We start from the raw sequence: 15,912 nt of genomic DNA on the forward strand, positions 1-15,912 counted from the left end.
CACATTGACGTCGTAAACCATCTGCCCCTGTACCTAACCCAGCCTTATAGAACACTACATCGTCCAAGCTGCTTTATAATGAACCCCGCTCTCTAAAACACTACAACCATCCAAGCTGCCCTGTACCTAACCCCACCTTCTACTCTGTCTCCCCCTGCAGGTCGAGCGGCAGCATGGCGGTGGACTGGGCCAAGATGGCGGAGCAGTGGCTCCAGGACAAGGAGGCGGAGAGGAAGAAGCAGAAGACCCCCAGGATGACCCCACGGCCTTCCCCCAGCCCCATGATCGAGAGCACCCCAATGTCCATCGCTGGAGACGCAACACCCCTTCTGGACGAGATGGACCGATAGAACCCCCTTATCCCACTCCTTCTGAATATACCACTCGCTCTCATCAACTCATCCTTCCATCCGTACGCCTGCCTGCCTGCCTGCCCTCTTAAAATGGACCCATGCCTTTCAGATTCCTCTCCTCCTTAGCTTCCTCTCCTCCTAGCCCACTAGCTAACCCTCCTTACCCACTTGTGTCCCATTGGAATCTGTTTCTAGCTACTGTGTATCTAGCCATGATTTTCTCCCGGCACATCTCTTCGTCAGTCTATCACTCACTCTTTCCTCACTCTTTTTTTGCCAGCCACATCATCCAGTATTTTATTTAGTAAGGATATTAACACTGTCAGGCAGGCAGAGAGTCGACACCAAACACTTGAAACAAACCGCTGACAGACGGAGTTATAGGACATGGACCTAATGGAGAAATTGATTGTCAGACAACCTTTCTTCTTTTCTTTTCCTTTTCCCTTTAATAACATGCGATAGGGTATGCTGTACTTAATTTTTTCGCTTTGATTTTTAAAGAAAAATAATTTTTAAAAGATTAGGAGATGCTGACGAAAGGGTCCGATCGGTTGGCGGGTTGTTATGTAACGTTCCTTTGGCTGTGTAGACCCGCCCCTTGCCACCCTGGTGATCAGTGGGTTGTGGCGAGAGGCAGCCGAACTAGCATTTTCGCAGAGCCAGTCAGGAAGCTTGTTTGCGTTTTCGTATTGATGCATCGGAACTAATAAAGACGCTGTTTTCAGTATGAACCCTAACTCTGGACTGTACACACATTGTCTGTCAAACCTATGCTTATGCATATGAGTCTGGTATTGATCCCCCCAAAAAATTGCTATTGAATATTAAGAGCTCTGTCCTTATTTCAACTAATATGTGGTGAATGAAACCTTGGGGAAATGTGATGATGGGAGTGATTGAAACATTAGATTTACCCTTGTCCTCTTCCATCCAAACCCTACTGGTTAGTCATTGTTGCATTCATTGTACCAACCCAGACTTGAATGGTTTGTTTTAACACAGACAGACGGACACAGGGATGTAACATGGTTTACTAGTATGTCTCTCTTTTGATCTGTCTCTTTGGGAGACCAGAGAGAGAGCTACTAGGCTTTGTTCTTGTTTCGTATTCTAACCATGAAAATAGTACTAATGGTAACCATGGTAACCGATACCATGACGACACCACAAACGAAAGGAAGTAATGATTGACAGGAGCTGACAAGACAGTAGACTCTGTTGTGTAGGGACTAGGTTTTACCTTTGAACTTTTCGTTTTGCTGTGAACTTTTTTAGACTGCGGATTGCTTCGAATACTTTATCGTTGTCTTTAAATCATCATATGAGCATTTAAGCCTCTTTTGGGTATTCGGGCGTTTACATCTATCCCGTTTTCATATAGACCCTAGCCACTTCCCCCAACTCCTGCACCCTTAAAATCCACTCTTTGAAGCATGTCTACAATTTATCTTCTTAAAATCAGAACTTAAACCTAACCTTAACCACACTGCTAACCTTATTACTAAGCCTAACCTTAAATTAACCCCAAATATTTGTTTTTAAGACATAGCCAATGTTGACTTTGTAGCTGTGGTAACTAGTGACAACCTGCGTGTTGTTGCTTTCATCTTCGCCGTCATTGTTTTGGTCATTGGACTATTGGCTGTAGTCCTTATCCAATCGCGTCGTAGCACTGCTCCTACTACAAGACGCACGTCCAAAATTTCACGCGCAATAAAATTATCATGACATCCGACGGGTCTGGCGAACGGAATAGCCATCAACTGGGCCTCCTTCATTCAACTGGGCCTCCTTCATTCAACTGGGACGACAAAAACGAGGCGCGATTGTTTCGTGTATGCCTTGCATAAGTGACACTACCTAGTGTCACACCAAAACACATCTATTGCATTCTGGGATGTTTTTTTGGTGACTATTTGCTCTGTCTGTATACAGTTGATTGAGTCGCTGATATACTGTACAGGTGTGGGCTTCATTTGTGGATATGCGATGTTATACAAGGATTACTCCTAGGATCAAAGCATATTCCACGGAGAATCCTCATTTTATAAATGCTCAGGCTAATAATTGCAAATGAGGACTAGTTCTCAATCAAACTGACGGGTAAAACAATGGCTTAGTCCAGGAGTATAGGTTTTATATATAGGGCTGGGAAACTGGTCCCATGTTTCTATTGGCAATATTAGTTGCTGTACCATCAGTAAACCTGTGGTTGTTGACAGTGGGAGGAGAGAAAGGAGGGATTTTGTCTCTGGTATTAATTACACTGCTGATAACCTTTTCTACCTTTTTAAACCCTTTAATAAAGTATTTGTATTAACACTGGGAGTCCCTCCCCCCAGTGTGTGTGTGTGTGTTATGTACACACAGTGTTGTTCAACACACACACACACACACACAATATATTTATTTGCTTCTGTGTGTACAGTGGCGACCTGTCATTCAGGGCAGGTAGGGGAGCCCCACATTTTTACCAAAACATTTTGGGGGGGGTTGCCTGTTTTGCCTGTTATTTTGGCGTTAATATGTGTCACACATCAGTTTGCAAACAATGTAAAAAAAAAAATAATAATAATAATAATAAAAAAATTAGTTAATAAAGCTGCAAACAAATATGGTCTCTTTTTTTGCTTTGAGTAAGGCAGCTCCAAAATGCAAGTGTTTCAGCCTAGCTCAGTGCTTTCTGTGGTGGTTGCGCAGCCAGCGGAAAATACGGAGCGTAGGGGTTGGTAATGTCCTCTAGTTGCGCCATGATTGGCTCAGTGTTCTGTCACTCATGGGGACACTACGTCACCGCCAAATCTAAGGGTAAAGCTCGAAAATTCAAGCCCCTTGGGTGCTGCCATAAAGTTACAGAAGTGCCCATCCAAGAAAGCTCAAGGTCATTGGATCACTGCATATTGGCTATGCTTGAATTGCCCTGCCAATGTTCTTCTCAGACCATTATGAGATTATATTTTACAATGTTAGGTATATGATCACACTGGTAGTAGATCATTTGTTTTGTGGATAGGACGTCAAATCACGTTATGTCTACAGTAGCTGTCATTGGACTGATCATGTCAACATCATACTTTCAAAACCTTAGCTAGCAGTCATCATGAATCAAGTTGACAATCTACTGGCAAATCCTTTTTAATTCTTGCCATATGAAGAGAAATAATGAAGAGAAATGATAGATAAAACATATCGGTGCTCATCGGCCGTTGGACATACACATTACACAAGAAGTTGGAAATTTCAAATTCAACAATGAGTGGTTTCAAATGAATCAGTGGCTAACTGCAAGCATTGCATAGCAATCACAAGCCTGCTATTCAGTGGAGTGGCTGTGTGGTCCCAAATCTGGGTTTTAAGGGTCTCTTTTCCAAGCTTAAAAATGAAAAACTTTCAACATTGGCCATGCTGTCAATCCAGCATGATTTCTGTCGTTCTCAGAACTGGGAAATCTGACTTCAGTGAGTTCAAGACAACTGGGAACTCGAGGAAAAAATTACCTCTGACTGGAAAAATACGTTTTGAAGTCGGGAGCTCTGGCCTCTTTCTAGAACTACGACCTGAAGATCACTGACGTCATCATGATTCGACCTTGTTTTTTTTCCCAAGTTCCTAGTTGTCTTGAAAACACCATGAATCCAGAAAACGGCAGAATTTGATGACAAAATTTGCCCACAAAGGACCGCCGCACCACCTTCCTGTTCAAGTGAGCACAGCACAACAAGGTGAGTCCAAAAATGTCTTGTATGCTGCTGCATAAATTAAGTAATATGCCAGGCAGATATGTATACTGTAGCTAAGAAAGTAATACTAAGTTTAGGTTGTGTAGTAAGCTGTTAGTAGCCCATATGCCTCACCCTAATAATTTGGTATATTTTCCCTTAATTTCGCTTACTGCTCTGACTTGGTGGAGCACATGTAGCCTATAACCTGTTTAGGGAAATACATTAATTGAATATTGTAAGAGCTTTCATTGTCTGCTTATATGACCCCTTTATTTATCCTACGGTTCTGACTTGGTGTACAGAGCAGCAGGTAGCCTAGTGGTTAGAGTGTTGGGCCAGTAACCGAAAGGTTGCTGGATCGAATCCCCGAGCTGACAAGGTCAAATCTGTCGTTAACCCACTAATCCCTGGTAGGCTGTCATTGTAAATAATAATTTGTTCTTAACTGACTTGCCAAGTTAAATAGAGGTTCAATTTACACTGTAAGAATCCTGGTACATATTCCAGTCTGTGCTGGCAAAACAGTCCTGTAGCAACATGAATTGGTGCAAGTCAGTTAAGACAATGTTCTGAATTCTGTCACTACATAGCTAAAAATGTGGGGCTCAGAACAGGTGCTGTTGGGGCAGCTTTATGTAGGCCCTAACAGTTTGTCACCGTTATAGTGCAATTAATGTGTTGTGTAGTGGCTTTGCTGGCATGCATCCCCCCCAAAAATGTGGTTTGCCCCACCAAGCTTTACATACTCTTACATAGTCACCTTCATTGGTTTTATATTAAGATCACTTTCTGAGTCAAAATGCAAGCCGAGATCTTCCGCTCAGATTTTCTTTTTGGAAACGTGACTTAAAAAACATAAGCCTATGCCAAATTAAAAAGTTAAAACAGCTCTGTAGCGATGAGGTTTGTGCAGTAGGCTATACACCCAATGCATGATCACTGCATATTGGCTATGCTTGAATTGCCCTACCAATGTTCTTTGCAGACCATTATGAAATTATATTTCACAATGTTAGGTATATGATCATATGGTAGTAGATTATTTGTTTTGTTACTTGTGAGGCGCAGCTTAGTGAGCATAATAATGAGCTTTTTTTTTACTGGACTGATGGCCTGCATCTGATGGTCAGTCTGAGGGGAAGGAGGCTGCCTCTCTCCCAACTCACCATCCCTTCTCTCCCCCACCCGCTGCTGAGAAAAAGGGACAGTTTTCCAGCTGATGGTAACTTAAGTCACACTACGTTATTTCTGCCTCATGCACCAATTCATGTTGCTACAGGACTGTTTTGCCAGCACAGACTATAATATGTACCAGGATTCTTCTGAAGGTATTGAGGAGTACACCACAAAAGTCACTGGCTTCATAAATAAGTGCATCGATGACGTCGTCCCCACAGTGGCTGTACGTACATACCCCAACCAGAAGCCATGGCTTACAGGCAACATCTGCACTGAGCTAAAGGTTAGAGCTGCCGCTTTCAAGGACCGGGACTCTAACCCGGAAGCCTATAATAAAATCCTGCTATGCCCTCCTGACGAACCATCAAACAGGCAAAGTGTCAATACAGGACTAAGATTGAATCGTACTACACCAAAATCCTGTCTCGGATTTCATGGCTTGGTTTTTTTCTTTCTGTGACATGCACTGTCAACTGTGGGACCTTAAATAGACAGGTGTGTGCCTTTCCAAATCATGTCAAATCAATTTAATTTACCACAGGTGGACTCCAATCAAGTTGTAGAAACAAACCTCAAGGATGATCAATGGAAACAGGATGCACCTGAGCTCAATTTCGAATCTCATAGCAAAGGGTTTGAATACTTATGTAAATAAGGTATTTCTGTTTTTAAATTTTTAATACATTTGCTAACATTTCTAAAATCCAGTTTTTGCTTTGTCATTATGGGTTATTGTATGTAGATTGATGAAAAACATTTATTTAATAATTTAATAATGCTGTAAAATAACAATGTGGGTAAAGGGAAGGGGTCTGAATACTTTCCAAATGCACTGTATATGAACTGGAATTACGCACCTCGTTCAAACCATGATAACTCTGGTCCAGCACATACGGCCTACAAAGTTACAAGTATAGTATTCAAGTATTCATTAGCTAAATATAAGGCTAATACTGCATTGAATTTATTATACGAAAGAGGTAGGCTAGGACCTCTCTATATGTATCAATCTTGAACAGGATGATCTATTTTGGATGCAATTTAAATGGAATTGATGGAGAGAAAGACTGTGAGAGTGCTCGCACGTGCACTGATTTAAAGCAACGATATTGGAGTGAAAGGCTGTTTTAAAACTCTGCAGCTGTATTTAGAAAAAGATCATAATCTCTTCTAATAATCAAGATCATACAATTAAAAAATAAGGCCAGACGGAGATGTGTAAATTAGACGCACATTAGTCCTTTTATTACTGTAGCATAGGCTATACTGCTGCAAATGTAGGCCTACCTGTCACAAGAGAAAAGGTTACCATGATGAAATGATAGGTCTGCATGCATTGTGAACTGTGCTCCTACTAAGATGGGCTGTCTGTCCCCACCCTGAGCGTTGATGATTGATCATGCAGAGAGCAGAGAGAAGGCCGTAGAGAAGCCACATTTAGACGTTGCATATAATTTAACTGTTCCGTTTAACGTCATGCTGTTCATATAAATGATTTATTTAGAAATGACCGGTTTCTCTCAGTTATTTATCTTGGGAAAAGGAAGTGGCTTTGGGCGGTAGATCTCAGTAAATTTTGGTAACCGGGTTCCCGCCATTCAACCCTAAAAGGAATACACTTTTTGGCCTAAATGCAAAGCCTTATGTTTGGGGGAAATCCAACAGAACACATCACTGAGTAACTGCCTCCTTATTTTCAAGCATGGTCGTGGCTGCATCATGTTATGGGTATGCTTGATCCCGGCAAATACTGGGGACTTTTTTCAGGATAAAATGAAACAGGATGAAGCTAAGCACTAGCAAAATCGTAGAGTAAAATCTGCTTCAGTCTGCTTTACACCAGACACTGGGAGAGGAATCCTACAATATTCTACAATAACCTACTGGACAAATCTAGTCCAAATCTACACAGGAGTTGCTTACCAAGAAGACAGTCAAGGCTCCCGTGGCCAAGTTACAGTTTTGACTTAAATCTGCTTGAAAATGTATGGCAAGACTTGACTGAGCTTCAACAATCCAGGTATGCAAAGCTCTTATAGACTTACCCAAGAAGACTCACAGCTGTAATCGATGCCAAAGGTGTATCTAACATGTATTGACTCAGGGAGCTGAATACTTACGCTATGACTATATTTTAGTTATTCCATTTTTATTAAGCTTGAGAAAAATATTTTTAAAATATTCCACTTTGACATTACAGAGAATTTTGTGTAGATTGTTGACAAAAAATGACAATTAAATGCATTTTTATCCCACTTTGTAAGACACTAAAATGTGAAGAAATCAAAGGGTCTGAACACTTTTGCAAGGCACTATATATGTTTACTAGACTATTGATAAAGAAAGTTAAACACTATGATGCTTATGATTCATACTTCATGGTTACATAAATTAGCTACCAGTTACTGATATATGGATCCAAGTAACGTGATTCAAATGGTTAAGTATTAGTTAATGTATTAAGTCACTTTGTGTGCCCTATAGTAAAGTGACCACTTTTCTCCCTTCCCTAATGGCTTATTATGGTTTATTATGCGTTACTTGTTTAAAATTAAGCATTATATAATCAACTTGGTGGGACATAGTGTAAAGTAAAGACTTGTCATGCTGTACAAAAATATAATCAAATGTTCATTATTAGTTGATGATCTCACATTTTCTGGAGACCACGAAGGGTAATTTCAGGATTGTAATAGTTGGACTGCATTTTCCACTTAAGTGGCCTATTGTATATGGATCTGGACAGTACATGTCACAGCCTTCTCCTCCAGGAAGCTGCAGAAGATCTTGGACTTGGATTCGTAGAACTTGTTGACGATCTTCTGGGCCTTCTGCACCCGGTACTTCTCCTGGGTGATGTTGTAATCCTCCATGTCCTTCCAGAGTTCGCAGGCGTTCTTGCGGGTTGCATCACTCTCCAGGTACTGCTGGAAGAGCCGCTTGCCAACGGGCTGCTTGACACACAGTCCACTGTGGTCTTCATGTGCTCGCTCTTCTTGATGTGCGGGAGGTTGAGCTTGGCACGAAACGTCTTGTCACGCATGGTCGACGCCGCCGCGCCGTTGACACTACCACGGGCTGACACATAGGCCGAGTTGGCCACAATGTTTTGCAGACCACCCATATCCATGGCTGGACCTCCACCTAGTACATGGTAGAGGAAGAAAGGAGTTAAATCTTTTGCATTTATTTAATTGATCTAAAGGTTATGAAGAACACGCTGGTTCAATTTCCGATGTGGTATTTGTTTTCTAAACTTATCCCAACCCTTAACCCTCAAGTTAACCAATTGGGATTTCTGCCTAAACTTAACCCAATCCCTGACCATAACCACTCACATTGCTTGCCTAAATGTAACCCGACCCTAACCTTAACCAATTGGGATTACTTCCCTAAACTTAACCAATCACATTGCTTGCCTAAATGTAGCTTCCCTCAGAACAAGACAAATTTCATTCTGCCATTTATTACCTTGTCTTGAACCATACCAGTTGAGAATTGTCAATCTTTAATTATGTCTTTGTAACAGAGGTCTCTTGAGTTGAGATTTACCTTAATCCTGTGCCCTGGACCGGATACAAGTATTGAAAGTGATACTGTTCAAGTTAACTGGATAACTCCTGGGTTCTGAATCTCCCAAAGCCAATTAAGACTATCTCTGTTAATAACTCAGTTTTGATCTGCTGCCACTGACATGTGGTTAGATGGCAAACTCAATCATGTTTAAAGGTGCAGTGGAGTGGGATAGGCAAGAAGAATGTGTTACCCAAACTACTCTATTTCAACAACATTCACTATTCTGTTACACAGTTGTTATGCAATTAATCTTACTTAACCAACTTATTTGATACCTTCAATATGTATGCAGTGTTGGTCAGGTAGTATTTGAATGCTTTCTAATTTGCACAATCTATTTTGGTGCAAAACTGACTCGATCATCTTATCATAAACAGGTTTTTGTTAAATCCTCTAAAAGTTGCTAAGACAAACAGTGACTTATTCAAGCTTTTGTTGTGTTACAGCCGGAATTCAAAATGTATAAAATCTTTTTTTCTTCTCACCAATCTACACACAATACTCCATAATGACTAAGTGAAAACATGTTTTTAGAAATGTTTGCAAATTAATTGACAATGAAAAACAGAAATATCTCATTTACATAAGAATTCACATCCCTGAATCAATACTTTGTAGAAGAACCTTTGGCAGCGATTACAGCTGTGAGTCTTTGAGAGCTTTCCACAACTGGATTGTGCAACATTTGCACATTATTATTTTCAAAATTCTTCAAGCTCTGTCAAATTGGTTGTTGATAATTGCCAGACAACCATTTTCAGGTCTTACCATAGATTTTCAAAACTAACTCGGCCACTCAAGAACATCCACTGTCTTTTTGGTAAGCAACTCCAGTGTAGATTTGGCCTTGTGTTTTAGATTATTGTCCTGCTGAAAGGTGAATTCATCTCCCAGTGTCTGGTGGAAATCAGACTGAGATCCAGGTTTTCCTCCAGGATCTTACCTGTGCTTAGCTCCATTCTGTTTCTTTCGTAATCCTGAGAAACTCCCCAGTCCTTAACGATTACAAGCATACCCTAAACATGATGCAGCCACCACAACACTTGAAAATATGGAGAGTGGAACTCAGTAATGTGGTGTATTGGATTTGCCCCAAACATACAGTGCCTTTGGAAAGTATTCAGACCCCTTGACTTTTTCCACATTTTGTTACATTACAGCCTTATTCTAAAATTGATTCAATAATTTTTTTCTCATCAATCTACACAAAATAACCCATAATGACAAAGCGAAAGCAGGTTTTTATGAATTTTAGCAAATTTATAAGAAACAGAAATACCGTATTTACATTTTCAGACCCTTTGCTATGTGACTCAAAAATGAGCTCAGGTGCATCCTGTTTCTATTGATCATTCTTGAGATGTTTCTGCAATTTGATTGGAGTCCACCTGTGGTAAATTCAATTGATTGGACATGATTTGGAAAGGCACACACTTGTCTATTTAAGGTCCCACAGTTGACAGTGCATGTCAGAGCAAAAACCAAGCAATGAGGTTGAAGGAATTGTCCGTAGAGCTCCGAGACAAGATTGTGTTGAGGCACAGATCTGGGGAAGGGTACCAAAACATTTCTGCAGCATTGAAGGTCCCCAGGAACACTGTGGCCTTCATCATTCTTAAATGGAAGAAGATTGGAACCACCAAGACTCTTCCTAGAGTTGGACGCTCAGCCAAGTTGAGCAATCGGGGGAGAAGGGCCTTATTCAGGGAGGTGACCAAGAACCCGATGGTCACTCTGACAGAGCTCCAGAGTTCCAATGTGGAGATGGGAGAACCTTCCAGAAGGACAACCATCTCTGCAGCACTCCACCAATCAGGCCTTTATGGTAGAGTGGCCAGACGGAAGCCACTCCTCAGTAAAAAGCACATGACAGCCCGCATGGAGTTTGTCATGAGACCATGAGAAACAAGATTCTCTGGTCTGATGAAACCAAGACTGGACTCTTTGGCCTGAATGCCAAGCATCACGTCTGGAGGAAACCTGGCACTATCCCTATGAAGCATGGTGGTGGCATCATCATGCTGTGGGGGTGTTTTTCAGCAGCAGGGACTGGGAGACTAGTCCGGATCGAGGTAAAGATGAACGGAGCAAAGTACAGAGAGATCCTTGATGGAAACCTGCTCCAGAGCACTCAGGACCTCAGACTGGGACAAAGGTTCACCTTCCGACAGGACAACGACCCTAAGCACACAGCCAAGATAACGCAGGAGTGGCTTCGGGACAAGTCTCTGAATGTCCTTGAGTAGCCCAGCCAGAGCCCGGACATGAACCCGATCTAACATCTCTGGAGAGACCTGAAAATAACTGTGCAGCGACGCACCCCATCCAATCTCACAGAGCTTGAGAGGATCTGCAGAGAAGAATAGGAGAACTTTCAAGGAAGTCTTTGGTGAAATTAACATCCTGACTGGGATAGTAATAAAAAACGACAAGAGAATAACGTTTGAGGTGTGCATTTATTACAAGTCTATTGATGTGGCAACGCATTGGTACTGTACACCTTGACTCATACAGGTGGGGTGTAACATAAGCATGGTGATGGTGATGGCGCAGAGACAGTGGCCAAGACAGACACCCACTCATCACTTATCCGAGGGAGTTGTCTTCTTCTTCGCCATATCTACTGACGATAAAAGGAGAGCTCGTTATTCATTCAGTTCCTCCTTTTAGTTCTTTCTAAGAACGATCGTAATCACTCATGATGACAGTTTGTGACTAACCATAATGTATGTGTGCAGTAGACTGCAGTGTAGATAATAGCAAGTCTCATATCATGTTCATTACAGTGTCATATCATGTGTGCAACTCACCTGTCTGTGTCCGCTTGCTCATCGGTGCTGCGTATCCCCTACCACTGGAGGTGCAGCTGCAATAGTTTGGCTTGGGGACGGTATAATCTGTGTTCTCCGTATCGTCATCCTCATCATCATCTTTGTCTATGGATCTCCGAGCCAGGAGCACCTCTTTGTCTTCTCTGAAGTGGGCTTTCCTCAGCTCTTCAAAGCTGGGTCTCACTGTGAGAACGAATGAATCAATCAATCAATGCATAAATGAATTCAACAAGGTGATTGTCAGGTGAGAAGGCAGCAGATGAGATAAAATAGAACCACAATGCTCTTAGCGTTCAACATCTACTCAATGCACAGGCAGGATGCATTTTGGGTGATTATTCAATACCGTGGAGTACTGTAATTGTGTGCTTTTTTTAAAGTCTACTCACCGTAGAGATCTATGTCTGCACTCTCCTCTGTGGCCATAGCCTTTGCCTCTATTGCCTGTTTTGACGGGCCCATCATCCCGTGTTGTGAGGTGTCCTTAGGTTGATCTAATTGGTTTCGGTCTGGATACTGAGTTGAGGCTGATGAACTAAAGGCAAAAAAATGTATTAAGTTGAAGCGTAGTCAGTAAGAAACTGAAAGACATGCTGAATAAGAGTTTCCCGTAAAATCACACAATCCTCTTGGACCTTACAGCATAGGGTACTGATAACGTCTAGACGTGTTTGTGTCTGAATACATTTGTCTGTGTGTTTCTCACTTCTTCCCAGGCTTCAGTGGAGAGCACGGAGGCTGGCTGTAAGAGGTGCTGGTAGTGCTGTGGCTGGGTCCTGCCTTATCCCTGAGGGACAGGGACTGCCTAAAGGAGAGGACAGAAACACACAAGATAGGTTATTAGAGGGAGGGAGAGAGGGAGATGGACACAGAATGGTCTATGCCAATGATACCCTTTCACTTGCATATGCACCTAGTAAATAGGCCAACAGTTACCATGCAACAGAGGCAGTGAACCCATCATCTGCCTTCATCCAGGGGTTGTCTGTGTAGGGAGGCTGAGTGGCCATAATACTCATCTCATTCCAGCTCTGGCTCTTCTTCCTGAGAAAGAATATTAGGTCAGATAAGGAATAATAAGCCAATCAACCATGTGGACATGATCGTTTTTTTGAGTTTTAGACAAAGCCTGATACTATTAGCGGAGGCATGGCATCTTAGGTGTTCTCCAATCAATGTCATTCCCCGTTGTAATTGTTGGATTTGACATTTTGAACATTGAGATATTAAATAAATGATAGAGAAGAAGCATAGAAGATCTGTAGAAAGACAGGTAGCTGTGGAATGTGTTGGAATGTATTGGGGGACGGGAGCAGAGCAACGTGTTAACACAGGAAAGACAGACGGACATCTGTGGATTAGATGAAGGAGGGGTTGAGCTCAGGAGGTGAGGACAGTTCACCTGAAGGGAGTAATAAGGGTTTGGTATCTTGTTACTCTTTTCCTGTTAAACCATAAGATAAGGATTGGAGAGAAGGAGGAGGGTCTTAAGTGGGATATATATATATATATATATATATTGTTGGGAGAAGTGTTGGGTTGTCTGAATACAGCTGTACAGAACCTTTGGGAAGAATTAAACTTGGTTAAAGCTTCTCTAGTGTCCGTGAGTTATTTACTCTGAAAAGTAAGAACCTAACACAATGAAGTGACACTTTGCCTGACTGTGTTTGACATACAGTACCAGTCAAGGGGTTTTTCTTAATTTTTACTATTTCTACATTGTAGAATAAAAGTGAAGACATCAAAACTATGAGATAACACAGATGGAATCATGTCGTAACCAAAAAAGTGATATATATAAATCAAAATATTTTTTAGAATTTAGATTCTTCAAAGTAGCCACCCTTTTGCCCTGATGACAGCTTTGCACACTCTTGGCATTGTCTCAATCAGCTTCACCTGGAATGCTTTTGTAGTTCCCACATATGCTGAGCACTTGTTGGCTGATTTTCCTTCACTCTGTGTTCCAACTCTTCCCAAACCAGGTCGGGTGATTGTGGAGGCCAGGTCATCTGATGCAGCAATCCATCACTCTCCTTCTTGGTCAAATAGTCCTTACACAGCATGGATGTGTGTTTTGGGTCATTATCTTGTTGAAAAACAAATAATAATCCCACTAAGCGCAAACCAGATGGGACGGCGTATCGCTGCAGAATGCTGTGGTAGCCATGCTGGTTAAGTGTGCCTTCTAAATAAATCACTGACAGTGTTACCAGTAAAGCATCCCCACACCATCACACCTCCTCCTCCATGCTTCACGGTGAGAGCCACACATGCAGAGATCATCCGTTCACCTACTCAACGTCTCACAAAGAGAGAGTGGTTGTAACCAAAAATATCAAATTTCCACTGGTCTAATGTCCATTGCTGGTGTTTCTTGGCCCAAGCAAGTCTCTTCTTATTATTGGTGTCCTTTAGTAGTGGTTTCTTTGCAGCAATTCAACCATGAATGCCTGATTCACACAGTCTCCTCTGAACAGTTGATGTTGAGATGTGTCTGTTACTTGAACTCTGTGAAACATTTATCTGGGCTGCAATCTGAGGTCAGTTAAGTCTAATGAACTTATCCTCTGCAGCAGAGGTAACTCTGGGTCTTCCTTTCCTGTGGCGGTCCTCATGAGAGCCCGTTTCATCAAAGCGCTTGTTGGTTTTTGCGACTGCACTTGAAGAAACTTTCAAAGTTCTTGAAATGTTCCGCATTGACTGGCCTTCATGTCTTGAAATAATAATGGACTGTTGTTTCTCTTTGCTTATTTGACCTTTTCTTGCCATAGTATGGACTTGGTCTTTTACCAAATAGGGCTCTTCTGTATACCACCGCTACCTTGTCACAACACAACTGATTGGCTCAAACGCATTAAGCAGGAAAGAAATTCCACAAATTCACTTTTAACAAGGCACACCTGTTAATTGAAATGCATTCTAGATGACTACCTCATGAAGCTGGTTGAGAGAATGCCAATAGTGTGCAAAGCTGTCATCAAGGCAAAGGGTGGCTACTTTGAAGAATCTCAAATATAAAATATATTTTAATTTGTTTAACACTTTTTTGGTTACTACATGATTCCATATGTGTTATTTCATAGTTTTGATGTCTTCACTATTATTCTACAATGTAGAAAATAGTAAAAAAGAAAAGAAAACCCATTGAATGAGTAGTTGTCAACTTTTGACTGGTACTGTACATCAAGACAGATACAGCATATCTGATGCATAACACGCAATGTTCTTTCTGTCCTCTTACCTCTTACTCATACACAGACATATCTGTTCTCCTGATGTACTGGTGCCTGCACCTCCATCCAACATGGTGACACTACACCTGAGGAGGAAGAGGGGGAGGAGGAGGAAGAAGAAGAAAGATGTCTATTGTCCACAGTGAAGTGAGATTTGTCTTTTTACTTCATTAACTGACGATGACTGATCAATGAATTGTAGGTGCAATGGCAGTATGTCCACTATGGATATCAATTTCCCTATATACCTCCATCATTCTGATCTACTCACAGATGAGGCCCAGGTTTGACATCCTTACTCCCTGACACAGGCATCAGCCAGGAGTGGCAGCTAGTGGCTAGGATGTTGCCCTCGTCCCACCTCTGTCTCTTCCTGAAACATAGGCAAGGACCACAGAGTTATAAAACCTAGATGGCACACCTCCTCGTATCTTCTTGATTTTATATCTCAGAACAGGGGAGATGGCTGAATGGTGAGCAGAATATAATTAGGCCTATTATGAATGGTGGAAATACAGTGCACGAGGTTCAATCAAACCTTTCAGGCATGAAACAGGTGGATAACAAAAGCTTGTTGATATTGCATTTAGTAAATGTAAGTAAACCAATGTGCAATGCACCCATCCTCCGTCACTGAGGGATAATAAGGGGGAAATAAAAAGGACCTCACCGAAATTTAGAACTGTTACAATCTTTCTGTGTTTCCGTCACCCCAGAGCTGATGCTGGTCCTGAGGATGCCTTTGAGGGGCATGCTTGGGTCGGATAGTGATGCTGAGTTGGAACCAAGGCTGAAGTGGCACTGCAGCTGGGTCAGGGGCACTGGGGAGGACTGAAACAGAATAGAATATATACTTTGTCTATTTTAACAACTGAAATGTGTATTCTGCCTGACTCAACGGTCGCCGTCCCCGTCACCCTAAATACACATGTATGTCGAGTGGCACAGAGCCAGCCACAGAGCAGCACCCCTGGTTGTAGAGTAGTTTTAGGGGTTAAGGGCACAATGG

At 41.9% G+C, this 15,912-nt stretch overlaps 2 protein-coding genes across 2 annotated transcripts in view; one reads left to right on the forward strand and one right to left on the reverse strand.

Annotated features, from left to right (window-relative positions):
* LOC120057358 (transcription elongation factor SPT6) overlaps positions 1-2,945 on the forward strand; it is a 60,210-nt gene extending 57,265 nt beyond the window's left edge. The window contains exon 38 of the mRNA XM_039005948.1: positions 161-2,945. Within this exon, the coding sequence (XP_038861876.1) occupies positions 161-350 (190 nt within the window). The 3' untranslated portion in view covers positions 351-2,945. The remainder of the gene's footprint in view (positions 1-160) is intronic.
* An 8,659-nt stretch (positions 2,946-11,604) lies between these two features.
* On the reverse strand, positions 11,605-14,983 carry LOC120056667 (protein phosphatase inhibitor 2-like). The gene is made up of 5 exons (XM_039004876.1): positions 14,912-14,983; positions 12,601-12,708; positions 12,371-12,469; positions 12,054-12,199; positions 11,605-11,847 (listed from the first exon to the last, which is right to left on the reverse strand). Exons 1-5 carry the CDS (start codon positions 14,974-14,976, stop codon positions 11,627-11,629), a joined length of 639 nt encoding a protein of 212 aa, XP_038860804.1. The 5' UTR covers positions 14,977-14,983; the 3' UTR covers positions 11,605-11,626.
* Positions 14,984-15,912: the final 929 nt, after the last annotated feature.

The sequence above is a fragment of the Salvelinus namaycush genome, chromosome 12 (genome assembly GCF_016432855.1).
Source record: "Salvelinus namaycush isolate Seneca chromosome 12, SaNama_1.0, whole genome shotgun sequence".
Classification (NCBI taxonomy): Eukaryota; Metazoa; Chordata; class Actinopteri; order Salmoniformes; family Salmonidae; genus Salvelinus; species Salvelinus namaycush.